The 20,643-nt window shown below is 49.7% G+C and overlaps 1 protein-coding gene across 2 annotated transcripts in view; it reads left to right on the top strand.

Moving 5' to 3' along the window:
* The window catches only part of PLXNA4 (plexin A4), a 449,834-nt gene extending 430,246 nt beyond the window's left edge, over positions 1–19,588 (top strand). For both annotated transcript variants that reach the window (XM_023207833.1, XM_023207834.1), the window contains 5 exons: positions 440–630; positions 1,884–2,053; positions 6,494–6,706; positions 14,061–14,211; positions 16,632–19,588. In XM_023207833.1, the coding sequence (XP_023063601.1) occupies positions 440–630; positions 1,884–2,053; positions 6,494–6,706; positions 14,061–14,211; positions 16,632–16,727 (821 nt within the window). In that variant the 3' untranslated portion in view covers positions 16,728–19,588. The remainder of the gene's footprint in view (positions 1–439; positions 631–1,883; positions 2,054–6,493; positions 6,707–14,060; positions 14,212–16,631) is intronic.
* The last annotated feature ends 1,055 nt before the right edge of the window (positions 19,589–20,643 follow it).

Below are 20,643 nucleotides of genomic sequence, written 5' to 3'. Positions count from 1 at the left end.
GCAGGTTACCAGGCGATTACTCATCCGATCAGCGGTTATTAAGGGAGACAGGCTACCTGCTCTTAAGTGTGTACTTAATTGGCTGCACAGAACTCATCCTGAGACATGACTTGAGAACTCTAACAAGGAAAAGCATTAAAAAAGTACAGGCTTATATTTTTTACAAATTGAATAATTAAGGGTTGACACGATGCAGAGTACAGGAAGGAGGGGGAGATCTGAGTGGGTAGAATTAGCCACAGATAGTTTCCTGGAGGTGGTGAGAAAGGCATCCCAGTTTCAGGGAATGCACCAAACCAAGGCGAGGCGACAGCACCGGCCAATGGCAGGAACGATCAGACAGTCGTTGGCTTCCACCAGAGCGAGGGATGCATGGTAAGGTGATGGGCTAAGGCCTTGTAGCCTCACATACATTGGGGGGTGATCCTTGCCTCGGCAGAAAACATGATCCGGTACACGGGCAGCCCTGACAGCCTCCGCTCACGAACACCTATGATCACTCCTGACCTGGAGAGTGGAGTCAAGATGTGGCATCTAGTGAAGAACCATGAGCACGGAGACCAGAAGGAGGGGGACCGGGGGAGCAAGATGGTGTCCGAAATCTACCTGACCCGACTCCTGGCCACTAAGGTATCAGACTTGAGAACTGGGTGCAGGGAGCCCGGAGGCTATGGAGAGGGACTTCGTCAGCCCACAGAAATGCCAGAGTAGCCAGTACCCAGCATTCGTGCTGGTGCCAGCTCTATTATCCACCCCAGGAGGCATTGCTGATCACCTCAGAATCCTTCTCAATCCAGCACTCCAGGCAAACCCCACCGATACATCGGTGTTGGCATGCAATCTGAAGATTTGTTTCTATCCCTTCTCCATGCCCTTCTGAAATGCTGAGACTCTGACTGCCTCTTTTCACATTCTTCTGCCATGCCTTATAAAAGAATGGTTTCTTCTCTTGGGTATCCTCTACAATCTTAAGTGGGGGAAGTCAGGGCTCCATCAGTGACTTCTCAGGCACCATTTCTTTTTTTCTTTTTTCTTTCTTTCTTTTTTTTTTTTTTTTTTTTTTTTTTTGAGACAGCGTCTTGTTCTGTCACCCAGGCTGGAGTGCAGTGGTGCAATCTCTGCTCACTGCAACCTCCTCCTCCCAGGTTCAAGCAATCCTCCTGCCTCAACCTCCCAAGTAGCTGAAACTACAGGGATGCACCACCATGCCTGGCTGAATTTTTTTTTTTTTTTTGATCGTCGTGTGGGGTTTGTATTTTTAGTAGAGGTGGGGTTTCACCATGTTGGCCAGGCTGGTCTTAAACTCCTGGCCTCAAACGATCCACCTGCCTCTGCCTCTGACTCCCAAAACCTGGGATTACAAGTGTGAGCCACTGTGCCTGACCCCAGGCACCATTTGTAATCCTGGTTCTGGGGACATTGCTTACCTGCAGTGCTAGTCTTTCACTCCTGAGACTGGGCTCAGCTCTGCTCTCTGCAGAGCCAAGTGAGTCACTGTTCATTAGCCAGTGTGAGTAATGCCCAAACAAAGCCAGCAGATTGTGTTTGTCTGTTCTAACCAAGTGAGTGTTCATTAGCATTTGTGAAAAGTGCTAAAATAACACCGCCAGAGGGTGTCAACCAAACCGTGTTATTGGCAGAGGAAGCCTTACGTAGGTCCAGTCATCAGTGTTGTATCTCTTTTCCATGTGCAGGGGAAATTTAAAGCTGTTAGAGACAAATGAAATGGGAAAAATGATTTAATGCATGGACATACCCAATTTCACCCAAGCGAAGTGGACTGTATACCATCCTCCCCTGCCTAGGTCTGTGAGGCAGGTTTTAAAAGCCATCCTCAGAACTACGTGAGTTGAGCTGTGTCTGAACATATCCCACCTCTCCAGGGCACACTGCAGAAGTTTGTGGATGACCTCTTTGAGACCATCTTCAGCACAGCACACCGTGGCTCTGCCCTGCCCCTGGCCATCAAGTACATGTTTGACTTCCTGGATGAGCAGGCTGATAAGCATGGCATTCATGACCCACACGTCCGCCATACCTGGAAGAGCAATTGGTGAGTGAAGGGAGCACAGGGGGCACATCGGGAGCCCTGAGCCCACCCAGCCTCGAGTCAATGGTGGTGGGACTCTGGGCCTCCAGGAGAAGGGCTGGCCAGAGTCTGTTTTCATCAGCAGGGACTCTGAGCAGGCACATTCTCTGGTCCTCCCCATCCACTCTTCCTAGATTTTTGTGCTCATTCCCTCTTTCACTTCCCTCTAGTAAAATCTGTCTGTGCATCTTTCTTTCCTATCACTTAGTCAGTTAACAGACATTTATTGAACCAGCTGAAGAAGCAAGAAATAATATGCCAAATGTCACGGCCAGGACACTCTCCCATCCAAGTACCTCCTGGGTGCCTGTGATTATGCTAGACACTGAGGATCATGAGCTAATCAGACGTGGCCCCAGCCCTCATTGAACCGACAGATGAGGGTGAGAGGCAAGGAAGTCTGCTGGTATGGGACAAATGCTATGGAAGATGGAGGATGTGTCAACCGGATCTTAGAAGGGCAATGTCTAACAGTGACTGGCAAGCAGTTTTGAAACACACCTAGGAACCAATCAAGTGAACAAAGGGCATTCCTATTCTGTTCAAGCAGTTGCTCTCTTCCCATAACCTCCTTTTCCAAGCTCTGTGTGGTGAAGAGACCTGCCCTTAACCACTATGTCTTCCTTTGAGACAACAGGATTCTCCAAGTACTAACTGACACTCTAGGTGTTCTCCTCTATGAGCCCCTCTGTCCTTTTAGCATGGAGCATCCTTCCTTTCACTTGTGAGTAATTTGTATTTGAGGTTGAAATTTCAAGATCTCACATCAGTATTCAGCACTTAGTGTGGAACCTTGCGTAAAGCTGGGTCTCAGTAATTATTGATGAGATGCAGAGCCAAGGTGGTCTCTGGTTGAGAGCTCTACCTGAGGCAAAGCTGGCTTATCCTTTGTCCCCTCGGTTCCAGAACTGCCTCCCTGTAGCTTTTCCATGGTGCCTGTCCCAGGCTCTTCTTCCCCAGATCATTCTTCTGAGGCAGTGTGGGCCTGTTGCCCAGCACCGACAACTGCTAGGATGGGCAAGGCATTAGGGCTCAGCCAAGCACCCTGGCACCTAGCCCCAGGCCCCAAAGCAATGCACAGATGAAGGCAGAAGTCAAGCTTTGGTACCAAAGCTGTGTTAAATGTGGTATGCTCTGGGTCCTCATCCTCTTCACCAGGAGAAGAGACTGTCCCTGCTGAATATGAAAAACCAGGCAGGAACCAAGGTTGAGACCACAGGACCAAAGCGTGGGGTTTGCTCCCACATTAACTCCTGGTGAGAGAAGACCTTCATCCCGGGGTTCTTCCAAACTTTCTGAAATAAGACTCAAAAATCTAGATTACTCACTCAGTGTAGCAAAACTGGGTGATGCGACTTCCTCCTTTGAAAGCTGTGCTGGGTCTAATATCTCCCAGGACCTGCCTCTAGGTAAGATGCGTTTAACTCTCCTAGACTTCTCGACTTCTTGGCATGACTATTGGGAACTGTTCGGTGGGGCATGTCCCCAGCCTACCAATCTGCTCTGTCAGTGAGTCTTCCTACTTACTGCCTCCATTGAATGTTAGCAGCCTTCAGGAGATGAAAAAAAAAAGGCTCTGCCCAGAACTTATCTTGGTGCTAGCTGGAGAAAGTTGGGTCTTTCTAAACATTTCTACCTGCTTTTAGTAGCACATTGCAGGAATATCACCTGCAATGGTATCCAAACCATTTGTTTTCACCCCATCCCTCCTGCTGGGGTGAGGACACCTCCAGGGGTGCCATAATGTCCTTGGAGTACAGCCACATCCTTCTTGGATCCCAGCTCTTCCAAGTACTCAGGTCTGAGCAAAGGAAACCCCAGGAAGTAGACAGTCCTGCTAGGCTCAAGTTCTCCCATCAAAGGACACTTTCCCCCAACCCAGACTTGGTCTGTTGCTATGCTGAGCAAGACACAGTAAGTCTGGGAATTTTAAGATCTGCATATTGACTTGGAGTTAATTGTCTCTGATTGAAAAGTGATTATTTTTTTATTCCTGGCCCAAGGTGTAACCCACCCTCTCCCCACCCTCTTCTTCCACAGTTCCCTACCTCTTCTCTTTTAAATAAACCTCCTGCTCATTTAGCCTGAGTGGCTGCAATCAACCAGAGATTAGTGCCACCACTAATGTTAATAATATGCTAATATTTCATTAGGCGGGAGCCTCGGGTGGGTGCTGTGGCTTCCCTGTTTGCTGTACCTGTCAGCAAAACTGGCTTGAGGACCAGAGAGCATAGGGGAGGAAAAACCAGCAGAGCAAATGTGGACTCCCAGAGTCCCTATTCCTGGGTGCACCTTCTGGAACAACAGGAAGATGTGAACAGAGACTTTGTTAGCTGAGAAGTCGTGAGTCCTCCATTCAGGGCTCTGACCCCAGCTGTCAGGAAGCCTGGGCAGCTGGAGTGACCCCTGCTTTCACCTGGGTGTTGTGGCTCTCTGAGTTTTTCTGGACACCATCCCATTATTTCCTATTAGAGATTTCCAGGGATGAAGCAAACACCGTCAAACATTGTCAGACCTCAATGCTGCCTGCCTGAGTCCCGCCCTGCACACTTTGTAGGAACTTAATAGATCCTTTTCGACTGATTGGCAGTCTTGAGCATTAGGTTTTCCTGTATTAATAGCATTTGTTATTTGTACCTGCTGGCTGCTGGGAGATAGAACAAGTATAGAAATATTGTACTGGTTCTGTTGAAATGATGTAATTCAAAGAGTTTAAGTTCTAAGAAGCAAGCCAAGCACATAATGAACATTCTAACTGTTACCATCAATGAGAACAACCACCAAAACAACAATAAAACATCAGGGGAAATGGCAGGAGGCAGGAGTGGGAGCAGAGGGAAGGAAGTAAGCAATCCCTTGCATGGTGCCTAGTCCTCTTTCCCACCTGCATCCCAGCAGGCTGGTTGGAAGCCGTAGGATTAGAGCCCACAGGGATGGCTACAGCCAAAAGGGGCAGAAGGCAGTGTCTCCCAGTGTCCCAGGATTGGGACACTTTAAGCAACAGGTTAACAGTAGCAGACTGCAGGGCACACTTTTCCCTCTTTGTCTTTGTTGATGCAGATTTCCTGTGTGCAACCCATCCTCCACCCCATTCCTCCAGGCCTCACCCTGCTAAGAAACACACAGGCCTGGCATGGTGGCTCATGCCTTGTAATCCCAACACTTTGGGATGCCGAGGTGGGCAGATCAACTGAGATCAGGAGTTCAAGATCAGCCTGGCCAACATGATGAAACCCCATCATACTAAAAATATAAAAATTAGCCGAGTGCGGTGATGGGTGATTGTAATCCCAGCTACTCAGGAGGCTGAGGCAGAAGAATCACTTGAACCCGGGAGACTGAGGTTGCAGTGAGCTGAGATCGCCCTACTGCACTCCAGCCTGGGTGACTGAGCAAAACTCCATCGAGAGAGAGAGAGAGAGAGAGAGAGAGAGAGAAGGCAGAGCAGGGCAGGGCAAGAGAAGGGAAGAAAGGGAAGGAAAGAAAGAAAGACTTACACAAGTTTTAAAACTCCCACCATCAAGTGCCCCCTTCGTGAAGGCATTCTGGACACTGCCCTCTGGGTAGACTTGATGATTCCCTTGGTCCCATGTTGGACCCTACACATCTCTGGTCCTAGCACCAACAGTCCTCCCGGCATGTAGTCGGTTTCATGTCTGCCTTTCCATGAACCCATCACAAGGCAGGCTTCTTGAGAGCAGAGGATGTGTCTCATTCATCACTGTATCCCCAATTGCAAGCACAGTTCCTGGTGGACAGGAGCTGCCAAACAGAAGAAGCAGGGAAGGGAAGGAGGGAATACGATGGGGCCCATGAGGTGGGTGAATGTGGGTTTTTAAGCATGCCAGCTTAGAAATGAAAAATCCAGTCAGCTACACTGTACTTCTCAGCCCCAGTAGGAGTAGGCTGAGAGGCCCAGGCAGGGAGGAAGGGTGTGACTTCTGCCAAGTCATACAGTAGATGGTAGAGCGTCAGATACGAAGCCTAGATTCCAAGCAATTCCTTAAAGTTTGCCAACTGGATACTCTTGTATCAGGCTTAGGAGCAGATAGAGAGTTAGAAATTCCACTTTATAGCACACATCAAAGCTGCCTTTTAGGCCAAAGGGAAGATGATGAGCCCTGCCACCAAGGCTGGGTATCAAGTCCTCTCAAAGTACCTACCATGATTATATCTCCAGATGAATTATTCAGCCTTGGCAGTTCTCAGTTTCCTGGAAGGTAAATTGGGGCCCTGCAGACCTGCCTTATCTCCCTTCCTGGGCACATCCCATCCTCAGCATAGAGAAGGCTCTTAAGTTCTGTTAGTTCCCCAGCTTCTCTCCTTCTCCAGAGACCCCTCCTACCCACACCGCAGCCCCACTGCGCCGTCTCCCCTGACTGTCTGCCTCTTCCTTCCACGCAGCCTGCCCCTGCGGTTTTGGGTCAACATGATCAAGAACCCGCAGTTTGTGTTTGACATCCATAAAAACAGCATCACAGACGCCTGCCTCTCTGTGGTGGCTCAGACCTTCATGGACTCTTGCTCCACGTCAGAGCACCGGCTGGGCAAGGACTCGCCCTCCAACAAGCTGCTGTATGCCAAGGACATCCCCAGCTACAAGAACTGGGTGGAGAGGTGAGTGCTGGGCCATGGAGCCAAGTCAGGGCCCCTTGCTGGAGCCAGCAGCTTCCTCCACAAAAGGTCCCCTCCCCGTCAAAAACCAGCTGCACTTCCAGATGAGTCATTCACAAAGCCTGATCCTGCCACTGCAACACCCACACCCCCACGTCCCAGTGCTCCTGTCCCCGGAAACCAGAATAGGAAAACGTGGCCAGAGGTTGCTGTGGTAGCTCAGCTTCCCTGGATAACAGGCCCTGGAGCCTAGTGGCTGAAATGCCTTCTAGGCCCAGAGAGGGGATGTGGCTCCTAGCTCTAATCTTCACCTCCCACGCCCCAAAAAATAAATAAAAACTGTCATCATAAGACTTCAAGGGGCCAGACTACATCATTGCTGCAGAAAAGGCTGGAGGCCTCTACCCATCTGCTCCCATTCGGTGGGGATGTTTTTGTCACTGTCTGAACAGCTTCTCACTCTCCCAGCCCCTTGCGTCTCACGTGAGCTCTTAATGCCCTGGGTCTTGCAGTGTTGTGATCAAACCCCAGTGTCCTGCAGAGCTCTCGTGACTGAAGGTCCTCCTGTGAGCTGCAGGGCTGGGCTTTTCCTAGGGCGGCGCTGACTCATGGTAAAGAAGGTTAATGGTTTGTCTCAGCCGCATCAGCTCCATACGCCAAGCACCTGAACTAAGCAACCAGCTGAAGCTTTATTTATTCATCACAGCAGCCCTGTACTAGGAAGAGGACAGGAACTGTAAGCTCCTTTTATGCCATGAAGGTGAAGAAATATACATGCAGAATGGCTAAGTAATCTGCCCAAGGTGATTTAAGGGACTAAGATGAAACTAGATCCCAAACCTCTTAGCTGACTCCCAAATAACCTTCCTACTTCTTTGCATTACTTTCAGACAGGACCTCTGCCAACCCATATGGTGCCTCTGTATGGTTTAAGAAAGATGGCCCTTCCTACAGAATGAGGTAACCCCACACCGAGTGTGTGGTTTGCTGAGTGATGGGCTTTGTCAGCCCTAGCTCATCCTCTTGTCCAAGTACCTTTGTGCAGTGAGTAACCTGCACAACTCTACATGGCAGTCCTACATTTAGACTTTCTCTTTATTCCAAGTAGCTTAAATATAAGAAACCTAGAGGGAAGCTCAGATTTGGTGCCTTTTTGAAGAGTAAAAGAGTTCAGAAGGTGTGCTTGACTTGGTGACAAAATGAACTTTATCATTTTGCCTATGATAGAGACAGCCTCTGTCTTTATACTTGAAAATTGCCTTCCCTTATAAAAAGGAAATAACTAAGAGGGAGTAGAGTCCTGGCCACCTCAGTGCATTAGTGTCACTGAAAGGGTTTGATTTTGTTTTTCCCTGTCCCCTCTGCTCTGTGATACCCTCTCCTCCTTTCCTATTGATGCAGGTGGTGGACATGCCACCTCGGCTGTCCAAAAGGAAACTAACTTTTGTGTCCTAGTGTCTGATTATGTCTGAGTCATCTAGACGTGTTCTCACCTCCTGCTACGTAGACAGTGGCTCACTCTTCCAACAATAGAGCTGCCAGGACCGGGCCCTCCAGCCCCTCCCGTGTGGGCAGCCAATTCTTTAGCAGGGAGAGGGGAAAGAGGCAGCAGCTGGGCTGTTGGTCATCCCTGTGCCACAGTGTCATTGTGATAGCGCCCCAGGTGGGGAGGGGGGAACCAGGGTTGTGAAGGGCTGGGAACATTTGTGAAGTGTCTGCATAAAGGACACTTCCCGGAAACTCTGCGTAGTCAGAGCTGAGGCTCATGCATGCATGGGCTGAGCAAGTGGTCTCCTTTCTGCTTGGTGCTCAATGAGATTTGTGCCATGCAACTGCTGCAGGTCGCAAGTAAACTCAGTCCATTGGGTTATTTTTAGGAGTGATTTGATGGTTTCCATTTCTTATCCCGCTTGTTTCTTAGCAACCACTGACACTCTCAAGAAAGTCATTCACTCACTTGAGGCCCCAAATCTTTTCTCCTTTCCGGGACCAGGGTACAAAGACAGACAGATCAAGAAAACAGCACGGACAGGGCTGAAGTCAAGCCCAGAGTGCTGCTTCACTTGGTGATGGAGGGACAAGTCCACTCCCATTCCCAGAGGAGTTATCCTCCGAGCTTGTCTGGCTCCCTTGAGTGGAAAGTAAAGTCTGGCAGGGCAGACCTCACCTGGTACCACAGCACACCTGATCTCCCACCTCCCCATTCCAAGGACATTGACAGCCTGCAGTTGAGGATGATGGTAGAATGACCTGGCCACGGCTTGTTCACTTCTGAATCTGCTCGCCTGCTGTTGGTCAAATGGAGACAGTCCTCCCAGGACTCGAACTTAGAGGCTCACTGCTGTGGAGCGTGGCCTGCACATATTTGGGGAAGGCATTCTGTACCATCACAACTAAAAAATAGGGCTTACCCTGCCTGGTCCTCTCTTCAGAGCAGGTGAAAAAGGGAAGCATATAAATTCAGTAAGCCTCAATAACTCTTGGTTGAACAGCATAGATGATTCTGCCAGTATGTTGAGTCTTCTAGAAATTCTTTATCTAGCCTCTCACTCATCTTTTCATCTATCCTCCCACCCATCCCCCACTCATCCTTCCATCTAGTCTCCCACAAGTCTTCCCACCTGTCCTCTCACCCATCTTTGAGCCCATCCTCCCACCCATCCTCTCACCATCCTCCCACCATGCTCCCATCTGCCCTCCCTTCTCTCCTCTCACTCATTCTCTTACCCATCCTCTGACCCATCCTCCTGCCTATCCTCCCATCCATCCTCCCACCTGTTCTTGCTCCTGTCCTGCCATCTATTTTTCCATCTCTTTTCCCATCTCTCCTCCCACCTGTCCTTCTATCTGTGTCTTCCCTCCCACCATCTCCCCACCCACCCTCCCCTCCCATTCCTGCCTCCAAGTATCTTGTAATAATGGTGGTTTGTAGACCCACTGTGGATTCCCAGTATTCACTCCCCTCATATAAGAATTTGAACTTTTGCTTGTGGCCAAATCTGGAAAAAGGGAGAAGAGTCTGTTGGCTTCCAATTAACAGTTAACTGCTACCCTCATCTTACAGATGAAACCCAACAGTGTCATCACTATGAAGTGGTGTGTTGTGATCAGTTGTAGTTTTTGTGTCATTACCAGTAGCAATACGTTGCACACTTTAGTAGTGATTTCTTCCGATTTTAACTTGGAAGAGTTGAAAGGTCATTCTTGCAGCAACATTGGCCTCGCTTGCCATCAGTCAGCTTTTAAGAAGTAAGTATAATGGAGTCGCAGCAGGCCACTGGGGTTTGGACTAGAATGTGCCACACATTTGAATGTCATCTATCATGTGTGTCACGGCATGAAAAAGGTTAAGAATTTTAAATATTTAAATATGCCTCCTATGGAAACCATCCAGTCAAATACATAAAATGGTGACAGCTCACCCTGGGAGCAATACTAGAGGTGAGATATAGACATTTCATTAACATATTCATTAATTCATGGGTCAAACATTAATGGTATCCATCATGAGTGAGTTGGGTACTTGAAATGCATTGAACTTGACCCTTTCTTTGCAGCTCCTGTGGTCAGGGAGACCACACAGACAAATGCTCAGCAGACCCCACGAGCATCATAGTGGGGAACTCAGGGTGTGGGGCCTCTTTCTGCTGGACCCAGAGAGACCCTCCCATGATTCACAGAGGAAAAGACTTTTGTGCAGGTTCTTGAAAGGTACATATTGGGGATATCAGAGCATCAGGCTGGAAATATATTTCACTCCTGCATCTTCATCCTCGAGGTGTGTGGAGGGATGCCAATACTGTGTTCTTTCCAAAGAGTTTAGGGCACTGGAGACCATCTTCCCAGTCACTACAGAGCTATCCTAAAGGCAGGTATTAGATACGGTCACTCTCTGGGCCCAGGATTTCTTCTGGCATCCCACTACCCCATAGAAATCCACAGACTAGGACCCTGCAGACTGGCCAACAGTGGAGGATGCAGCTCTGTGGGTTGTTGATCTTTATGGCCGTCCCCAGAGGCTTGATGTCGGGACCTCAGCGGTGCTGGCCTCCTCCCTGCTGTGAGCAGGTCAGCAAAGAGAACCAGGGAAGGCCAGTGGTGGGACCAGCTCCTTCTTAGCAGGTCAGGCTTGGGGCAGCTCAGAGGGGTCCTGAAGGACTTCCTGGAGATGGGCTCACTTGCAGGCAGAACGCCCACAGGAGCGAGTTCAAGCACAGAGTCCCAGGCTCCCTTTTCCCTTCCTCAATGCACAGCCAGCAGATGAGAATGCTCGTTTAAAGTTCCTTAACAGGGCTTAATTATGTTCTTCCCAATCAATAAGGCTTCCCAGTGGAGGAGCCCAGCACAGGGGCCAGCAAAACAGGAGCAAGAAGGAAGCAAGGTTCACCCGGCAGAGGTAGTACCACATGAGTCAGCATCAGGCACAAGGTGCTTGCTAGGGAGTGGGAGTGGGGGAGCAGGAGGGGTCAAGACAGCATTGGCAAAGCCCTGCAGAGAAGAGGGGACCACTTAGCAGCAGGCAGACTTGGGATCAAAAACAGAGTAGACTGTCAGCAAGACTTAAGCCCCACACCCACAGACGTTGGGCTGTCAGTGGCCACTCAGCTCAGCTGATTTAGAACTTGCTGAAGATGAGGTCATGCAGTTGGCCCACCTGTCACTAGTGTGTGACCACAGACATACCCTGGTTTGATCCAGCCTCCCCAGTGCAAAGGCGACGGGAAAGAGACAGGAGCTGCCCAGCAAGGACCTGACCTCGCAGAGAGGATGACATATTCAGGAGAGGCACGTCACCCAGTAACTCTAGATGAGATGGTCAGGGCCCCAGCCCTGTCCTATCCTACTCTCAACTCCCTGCCCTCCACCCCAGCAGCTCTCTCTGTCTTTCTCACACACACATATATACTTCTAGATATTCTCTTTGGGGAAATGGATAGGGCTTTTAGTGTGCTGCCATGAGGCAAGCCACTGTGAAGGCACAGAGTGCTGGGCTTCTGTTGTTTCCCCTAGCAATGGTCCCTTCACTGCAGACACGGTGGCCCCTAACCTAGGATTCCTTACACCTCAGGGACTATAAAGGCAGCAAGAAGGTCCCTGGCACTGTTTGCCAAAAGCCTGACAGAGCTGCCTGCCTACTGTGATAGGTTCTACAGCTGGTGAGAGAAATAACAGGAGTCTTTGCTTTTGGTGATGGTTATGTCCTTTCCACGGGAACCTGGGTTTTTCACCTGGTCAGAGGCTCTGATTGTGTACAGGTGACAGAGTATACCTGTCTGGTGGAAGCTTGGAACTCAGCTGAGTTACCAGAGTTGCATGGCTGGCTGCTGGCCATGGTACCAAAAGTGAGTGAGGTTATTTGTTCACGCTTTTTACCAATACAGCCTGTGAAAACAGCCCTTTACTTGACAAACGTATCTTGCTTGGTAGACATGGGATCCCTAAGGGGACAGTGACACAAATCTCCTTGGGAATGGCAAGGTTGGGAGCTACTACTGAAATCTCTAGTCTCCCACTATAAAATGGAACATTGGCATTTATTGCATTCCAGAAATGGTGACAGTGAATCGAGTCTCGCTGTAATTGTATACCTGGAATGTCATTAAATTACTCAGAGCCCTGTGTCCTAAGGTACCTGAGGATGTGTTTTGGGGCGGGTGATAGGCCTTGAAGAGAACAGGCTCTTCTGGGGATGGAGCAAAGATAGCAAAATGAAACAGGAAGGGGTACTGGGCCCTGGGGGTTCTGAAGGTGGAAGAGGGGCGGGGAATGGAAGAAGATGTGAAGGATGGAAATCCAAATGAGACGGGGGCAGGGCGCCTGTCTGAGTAGCCAGGCTGCTCTGAGAAAGGCCATGTTATTACACCGTTGGCCTTGTTGCCTGTCTCAGGCTCCTGCCCAGCCAAAATGCTGCCAGTTCAACAAAGCAGTTGACAAAATGTCTGGTATGTGGCCAGGGGAGTCCCTTCTGACCAGCCCCTTCCCTTGCCAGGGAGCACAGCTGTCATCTCCTTCCCTCTGCCTCCCCATTTTTCAGACAGAACAACAGATCTGCAATCCCAGTACCACTCAGAGCAGGGAAGCCATTCCAGCCCTCACGAGCCCAGGGATGCTGTGGGGCAAATTGAGCTGTCATTCCATTGCAGGCCCTTGAGCTGATGACTGGGACAGTACAGGAAAACCATCTCTGCTAGTCTTCACCCACCTCCTGGGCACTGATGGGAACAGTTGGACGTCAGGGAAATAGCACAAGACTGATGGGGTCCACGTTGGAGAAGTGAAGGATAGGGCTGGGGTACAGGGGGAGACTGTCCCAGAGCCTCTGACCAGGATTCAAGTTCTGAGAACTCCCAGGGTCTGTCACTGTCACCAACGCTTGTGCAACCCTGAGAGTGTCTTTCCTTAAACTTGGTGCCTAGGTGCCTTGCTTGATGCACCCTAATCCCTGCCCTGGAGACTGTCCTCCCCCATCCCCTCTGATCCTAGGTTTCAGGTTTACTTTCTCCAGCATGGCAGCCACAGGGACTTGGCATGGGCTGGATTGGGCTAGGCTGAGCCGGGCCACCACAAGGCTTTGAGGTTTATGATGCCCTCCTGTCATTGTAGTTACCTCTCTCTTTTATGCAGTCCACAAGCCCAAAAGTGCATAGGAGAGGGTGAGAAGTGGCTGTCTTTGGGGGCACTGAGGCCTTTCAGTTCCTCATTAAGAAACTGCACAACTCCCCTCTGGCGGGGGAGTTGGGGTTTGGTGCATAAAATGTCAAATTGCAGAAATTAAAAATGTAAATGCTGGCATCTAATTAACCAGTTGACAGCAGTGCACAGCTGCAAGTGACAGTGACTGATTGCCTTCTGCCAGTCTCTCCCCTAGCAGCCTCAGCGCTGCCTCCTCCCATTGAGCCCCCAGAGAGCGGAGGACATTGGAGAAGAGCAACCGCTTGGAAGAGCCTTCGGACCCTGCTGGAGGAGATCCCTTGCATCTGTGGAAGGGGCGTTAGAGAAACTCAAGACAGTCTAGACCTCTCTGTGTGGTAGCTGAGAGCAAAGAGCATGCCCGAGGTTGGGCCCCTCTGGCTCTTGGTTCCTCTCCTGTCTGCCCTTAGACAATGTCTTGGCCACTCCCCAAATCCCTTCCCTCTATGCCTCCTGCATCCAGAGCTGTAGAGGGCTCTTCCTGGTTTGGACCCAGCAACCCAGATGAGAGAGAGACCACAGTGGTCCCCAGGTGGTCACAGTGCAGGTACCCACTACCTGGAGTGCACGCTGAGCTCATGGCCCCAGACACGCTGCTGGGAACATCCATCTCTCCTCTACTCCAAATGCATGACTCCAGCTTCTCCCTACTTCCATCCCTCCGCAGGTATTACTCTGACATAGGGAAGATGCCAGCCATCAGTGACCAAGACATGAATGCATACCTGGCTGAGCAGTCCCGGATGCACATGAATGAGTTCAATACCATGAGTGCACTCTCAGAGATCTTCTCCTATGTGGGCAAATACAGCGAAGAGGTAAGCTTTGCCCTGCTCCAGGCCCATTGGGATGGAAGGGGGCAGAGAATGAAGACAACCCTGCATGCCTCCATGTAAGAGAACATCGCCACAGACACCTCCATCTCTGCTGGGGGAACTACCACTGAGGACTTGGGGCTGTGTTCCAAAGGCTGGAATGCTAGAAACTCTCCATCCCATACATTCTGCATTCATCCCTGTGCTTCTTAGATATATAAATAAGTACCTATTTCTTTTATATTGTCTTTTTTAATTCTTATTTTCTCTCCAGTATTTCTTCTTTTTTATGTTTTCCACATCTCTCTGTGATCTAACTCTCTTTAAACAGGCACCTCTCCACTCCTATGGGCAGGCTATACGGAATGGCATGGTATGGTATGATGTTGTGTAGACTCGAATAGAAATAGAATAGACTAGAAATGAAACAGAAGTGAGTCAAAACAGAATGGAATGGAATGGAATGGAATGGAATAGAATAGAATAGGATGGAATAGAATTAGAATAGAATAGAATAGAATAGAATAGAATAGAATAGAATAGAATAGAATAGAATAGAATAGAATAGAATAGAACAGAACAGGAGAAATATACTGTGTCTTTCATTGTTGTGTTCCCTCACTGGAAAATCCCACCTGGGGTCATTGCCACTATAGACAAGGCCTTCTTTCTGGCCGGTGCCATGGTGCTATGGGAGTTTTCTTGGCTATGCATGGGGCCAGGAGCAGCTTGGAGAGAGAGGCCCCTCAGACATCTTCTGATCAGCCCAGGAAGCCCAGGAAGGGAGCAGCCCAGGAAGACACAGGCATGTTCAGGGGCATACACAGCACTGCTGGGTAAGAGGAGGCCTGTCTTCCTGGGCTTCTAGTCAGCTCTCTTGCCCTGGGCCTGGCCATCCTTGGAATCCAAATTCCCTGCATCTGAGCAGCAGCATAGTCACCTTCTCTGAGTGGAGGGTAGTAAGAGAAGCTGAAGCTCGTGCCCCAAGTTCTCTATCTCCTCCCATCCTCATTACTTAAGGAGAGTCCAGGAAGCCCTGGTTAAAGAAGCAGACCCAGCAGGCCCAGGGCCTGGAGTCCTGCAGGCCATGAACAGCCTAATTCCATGGCCCTTAAGTCATGGGAAAGCCAGTGCTGACTCCGTTAGGGGAGGGACCCTGATGGCAGTCTGCAGCTGAGTACTGGTCTGGGACAGAGTTTTCCCCTGTCTGTAGCAATGCAACGTAATAAGGATGCTGTAGTGTGCACCAGTGTAAGCTTCCAACCGTCTCATCTCAGAAAGGATTCTCTGTTAGTCTGCAAGTACAACTGTCTATCTTGGTGTTTAAATAACCCATCTTTATGAAATGATGGTGTGTATAAATGACAGTTTTTGGCCAGCTCTATCTTGCCTCCCCAATTAAAGAAACATTAACTGGGTCATGAAATCCAAAGCCCTGGGTGTCTCCCTTGAGCCTTCAGCCTCCTTCTCATCCCCTTACCCTCCCTTCTTATCCCTGCCCCCTCAAACAGCAACATCAGTAGGTTCCACCCAATTGTCTAGTGCCTCTGGCAGGGCCAGCCTTGTTTTGAGGGTGCTCACAGATATTATCTGACATCCTGTCCCCTGGAGGTGGATTAGTCATTCCTACATTAACAGTTGAGGACGTTGAGTGTTCAGACAGGTTACCTGTTTGGCCTCCGATCACCCAGCTAGAAACTGGAAAAGCCTTTACTCAATCCCTCATCTCCTGAGTCTGAGTAAAATTCTAACACATTTTTCATTATGGGCAACAATTATTGGCTGTCATTGGCCTCTGCTAACTGCCTGCCCTCAGAAAAGGCTTTGGTAGACATTATCCATTAGGTATTAATGACCAGGAAAGCTTGTAGTCTTACTCTTCTAGTGATATTTGTTTTTTAACAGGCAAAGTGAAAACAAATGACTTTCTAAATGTAGAATCTGGGGCCCCAGGGAGCTGATGGGGAGGATTTTTATTTCTGTGGGAGGAAGGGTGGGATGTCTTAACATCCATGAAATCACATTCCGGCTCCATGCTGAGCACTACACATTTCCATGGGATATGGAACTAGCTGCTGTCTAACCTGCAGGTAACTGCAGCAACTCGGCACAGGCGTCTTCGGCAGAGTTTCTGCCCTCTGTCCACCATCTTTTGTAGCCAGTAGAATGCACAGTCATTCAGACATGACCATGTGTGCTGGCATCCTGTGTGCACTGCCATGCTGATGCCCACATACTGTGCCTGCCACACCTTCCCACCCGTGCTGCCCAGGCCTCCTCCTACCCAGCAGTGTCCAGTGTGCCCCTGCACATGCCTGTGGCTTCCTGGGCTTCTGACCACATCCACACCATCTTTGTGCCTCCTAAGAACACAGACCTATACAGATGAACAAGTAACCTCCCCGTTCTTGGCCCTTCCACAGATCCTTGGGCCTCTGGACCACGATGACCAGTGTGGGAAGCAGAAACTGGCCTACAAACTAGAACAAGTCATAACCCTCATGAGCTTAGACAGCTGAGAACCATCCTTCCAGGGCCGCCCTGGAGGGGGACACACCAAGCCGTGCCTCAGTCTAGATTATCATCTTTACCAAGTGCAAGTTCCGACTGGCATCAGCAGCATCCCCTGAGCAGCGCTGTTTCTTTCTCTCTCTTTCTCTCTGCCTCTTTGTTTCTCCCTCCTTCCTGGATCTCGTCTCTTCCGGTTGCTCTGCCAACACAATTGGACCAAGCCACTGACCCTCAGTTAGTCCAAGAATGACCAGCCCATGGCAAGGGAACTGACCAGAAGATGTCAGAGGGGCCACTCTCTCCCAGCTGCTCCTGACCCTGTGCATGTCAGCAGCAGGATGAGGAGCCAAGGACAGGGGACGTATCTGTGCTGCTACATCGCCTTCCACTTTAGCAGCCGCCGCTTCGGTCTGAGCCTTGGCCTAGAGAAGAGGCAAGGAAGTAGTTCAGTGTTATCTTCACTGGGAAGACATCGCCTGGCTCTCCGTTCCCACAGTTCCATCTCCAGTGGTTCAGCCAGTGGTCTGATCGCTTTGCAGCTGTGAGAAGAAAAGCCACACCTCCTGCATGTGGCTGGAGCAGGACATGTGTGAGCAGCTGGGAGGTGCTCCTTGAGGCTCCCTCTCCCTCGCTGGGATGGCGTCCAGAGGCTTCCTGTCCTCTTTCAGGTCTCTAGAGGGACCTGCCTGCCCTGCCTGCTCCCCCGCCAGTAGAAAGCCAGGCAGGAGAAAGAATAGCAGTTACATTCCACCATGGAGATGCTCCTAACCTTTTCATCTGAATCCTAGCAGCAGAAATGTAACACAGTGGGGGAGAAAAGGAAAGAGAGTTGCGTCTACCCTGGAAGCAGAATTTGTTGTTTTCCATTTACCCCCAAATTCAAATGAGTCACAATCATAATCATAGGTCTAGTCCATTACCAGAGCCCTGAGTGCTGTCAAGAGAAAGCATCTATCTCCACCCTCCTTTGTCACCCTTCATCAAGGGTCAACATGAAATGCAGAGTGCATCTAGGAGATTCTACCTCCAGCCATCTCCATGGCTCCATCCCCACCATCCTTCCTGAGAACTCCATAGACAGCTGGGGCCAACAGCCTAGTCCCTGTTCCCTCTGCAGAATCTGGTGCCATTGCTATGCAGATGACTTTGTCACTGGGCTGTCCAAACCTCTTTGGGAATGATTTCATCAATATCTCAGCTGTCTCTTTCATCATTCTCCTTCCTCATCTCTTCAGCAGTCATCCTTGAAAGAAACAGACTTAAGCACAGCCTCACAGAGACCACCCAAAATGCCAGCCAACCTCAGCCTCCAGCTTGTCAGGTCTGGGAGGGACAAAGAATCGAGCCGATGGGCCTGGCTGGAATTGAGAAGAGGGACATACAAATGACCTCGGCCTTGGCATCCGTCTCCCCATCTGTTCTTACATCTACAGATGCACCATTTTAGCCAGGCAGGAAAATGTGTGCCTAGAAATGGATACTAGGTAAGTTAGAGGATATGGGGAGAAATGGTCTAATGGAGGGTTTTAGGAACCTTACATCCGAAGGAGACCTTAGGTGCTGTCTGGTCCGGTCTCCCACCCTAAGCAGGAGTCTCTGTTGGCACCTCTGCTCTGGAGTTGTTCACCACTATGGGAGATAAGGAGAAACGTCATCTTAGGTGAGGTTAAGGAGAAGGATTCACAGTCTTGCCTTCACTCCCCAAACATCAGACATCGTTCCTTGTCACCCACTCAGAATGAGCCCCACTTGGGGAAGAAACCACACCATCTCCAGCAAAGTCCATGGCGCATCCGGTACTTTTAAGAACACTTGCCCCTTTGGATATGAATATGTGCACATGTGTGTGAGCGCATGTGCATGCGTGTGTGTGTCTGCCCCAGGTGTAGGCAGAAAGCGCAAAAGGATTCCTTGTCCTTTGTAGGGGGATTTTTGGTGTTCCTCTTCTCTTTCCCCTTGCTCATCCATTCATCCTGCAGCTTCAGGACATTTCAACCCTTGCTTTCTATGCTGAGAACTGGTGGGTGGAAGGAGCGGTCACTTGTCCGTAGGAAATCAGGGTGGTCACCTGCCGAGGCCTGGACCTTGGCACAGGGCATCATGTGACATTGCAAAGGACAGATGGTGGAAAAGACACGAGCAACCTAACGGGAAGAGGAAAATGGGAAACAATGCATTGGAAGAGGAAGAAAAAAAATAACCAAAGGTTTTGGCAAGTGCGGTACCAGGTGGAGAAGCTTGGATTTTTCTATCCTTGATCATTTTATTCCCTCCCAAGAAGTTATGGGGCCTGGAAGGCCAGAAAGGGTGCAGGTGGAAGACGGTCTGAGGAAGTACCTCAGTCACTAAAATATTTTTGCACATATGAAGGGTTGGGGAGGAAAGACACACGAACATATTTAACACAGATTTGCTGGATGGAAGCTGCGTGTGTGAACGTGTGTATGAGTGAGTGCGTTTTTTTGTTTTGTTTTTTTGCACAGTTGAGAAAAAAACAAGCAGAAAAAGACTCATAATGGTTCTGCTGAAGCTTTTATTTTTTACCAGATGATTATTGTTATTGTTACTTTCGCGGTACAGGACTTTTTTTTTCCATGTTTTTGTTATAAGAAAACCTTCAAACACCTCAGAGAAATAGAAAGGTTAGGAAGAAAGAGGAGACAAGGACAGACAAGTTTTCTGGCTGTCCCCACTTCTCCTGGGGAGGGGTTTGGGACCTGTTTGACTTTAATTGGTGGGTGGGTTGTTTCAGTCGCTCTGTTTGCCACAGTCCCCGTGGCCTGCTTGGGGACTGAGAAATCCGAGCCAGGTATCCAGAGCCACAGCCCATCTTGCCTATAAAAATTATGTTTTCTTTTGTTGTTTTCCATTTCTTCCATTTGGATTCTTGTGCATATGTGATATGTTTAAAAGCAAAGACAGGCAACATTGTCAAAAAGCTATTCTTGCCCCCCCATCCGCCACCCAAACCTATTTCCCAAACTCCCCCAGGGATCTTCCTCCCCCCCCCATGGCAGAGCAAATATCCAGGGGCTGCCCAGGTGGCTTGCAGGCTCCCAGAGAAAGGAATTGGGCCAACTTGGTCCTGTGGGATGGAGGCCCCCTCATGGCCTCCCTCTAGGCAAAGTTAATTTGTTGAGTCTTGGGCAGAGAGAAGGCGAGAAAAGGCCATCTCCCTCACCTTTCCCTCCACCTCACCCCCTGTACCCTCCCAGGGAAAAAGGTACCAGACTGAGTCATCAAAATCACTGACAAAGTTTAGGTGGGGATTTTGCATGTTGGAGAGAGAAGGGCTTAAGGTAGCAGGGAAGGAGGGGACTTTGTGGGGTCCTAAATTTTAAGGAATAAGTAGAGGAAGACAAGAAAGAGAGCTGTAGGCTGGTCATTTCTCCCGGGCACGAGTCCCCCAGATGTAGCTTTTGCCCATTCTTTGTCCTTCCCCATAAGGAGAGAGCCTGACAGTTCTTGGTAGCTGCAAATAATAGTGCCACTAAGTGAAGGCGGCCATTGTGCCAGTTACTTCCTCAGGAAAATATTTTCTTGCCTTCTTTCAATATGGTTTTAAATTTGGGGACAGAGGATAACCCAAGTGTCCCACAGGCCAAGGTACGTTCCAATGGCAGCATGACCCCTGAACCCAAAGTCAGCCCCTAGAGCCGCCCCCTTGTGCACCCACAGCCTGGTAAGTGAGCTTGGGTGCTTGCAAGGATCTACGGGTGGAAGAGAAGTCATTTTAAATAAATCCCAAAGTTTGAGGCAGACTGTCCAGAACTGTTCCCAGGAAGAAGCAGGAGTTACCCACAGGAAAGGTCTCTGACCTGGTCCCCTCAGGCCCAGCTACCTGCGCCCACCAGGAGTGACGGTTGATGTACTGGCCCAGCATCTCCACCTCCCCCATGCAACCAGGTCCCCAGTACCCGTGTC

Source organism: Piliocolobus tephrosceles, chromosome 8 (genome assembly GCF_002776525.5).
Source record: "Piliocolobus tephrosceles isolate RC106 chromosome 8, ASM277652v3, whole genome shotgun sequence".
NCBI classification, from domain to species: Eukaryota; Metazoa; Chordata; class Mammalia; order Primates; family Cercopithecidae; genus Piliocolobus; species Piliocolobus tephrosceles.
Note: the sequence above shows the minus strand (reverse complement) of the source record. Positions and strands in the feature narration are given on the sequence as shown.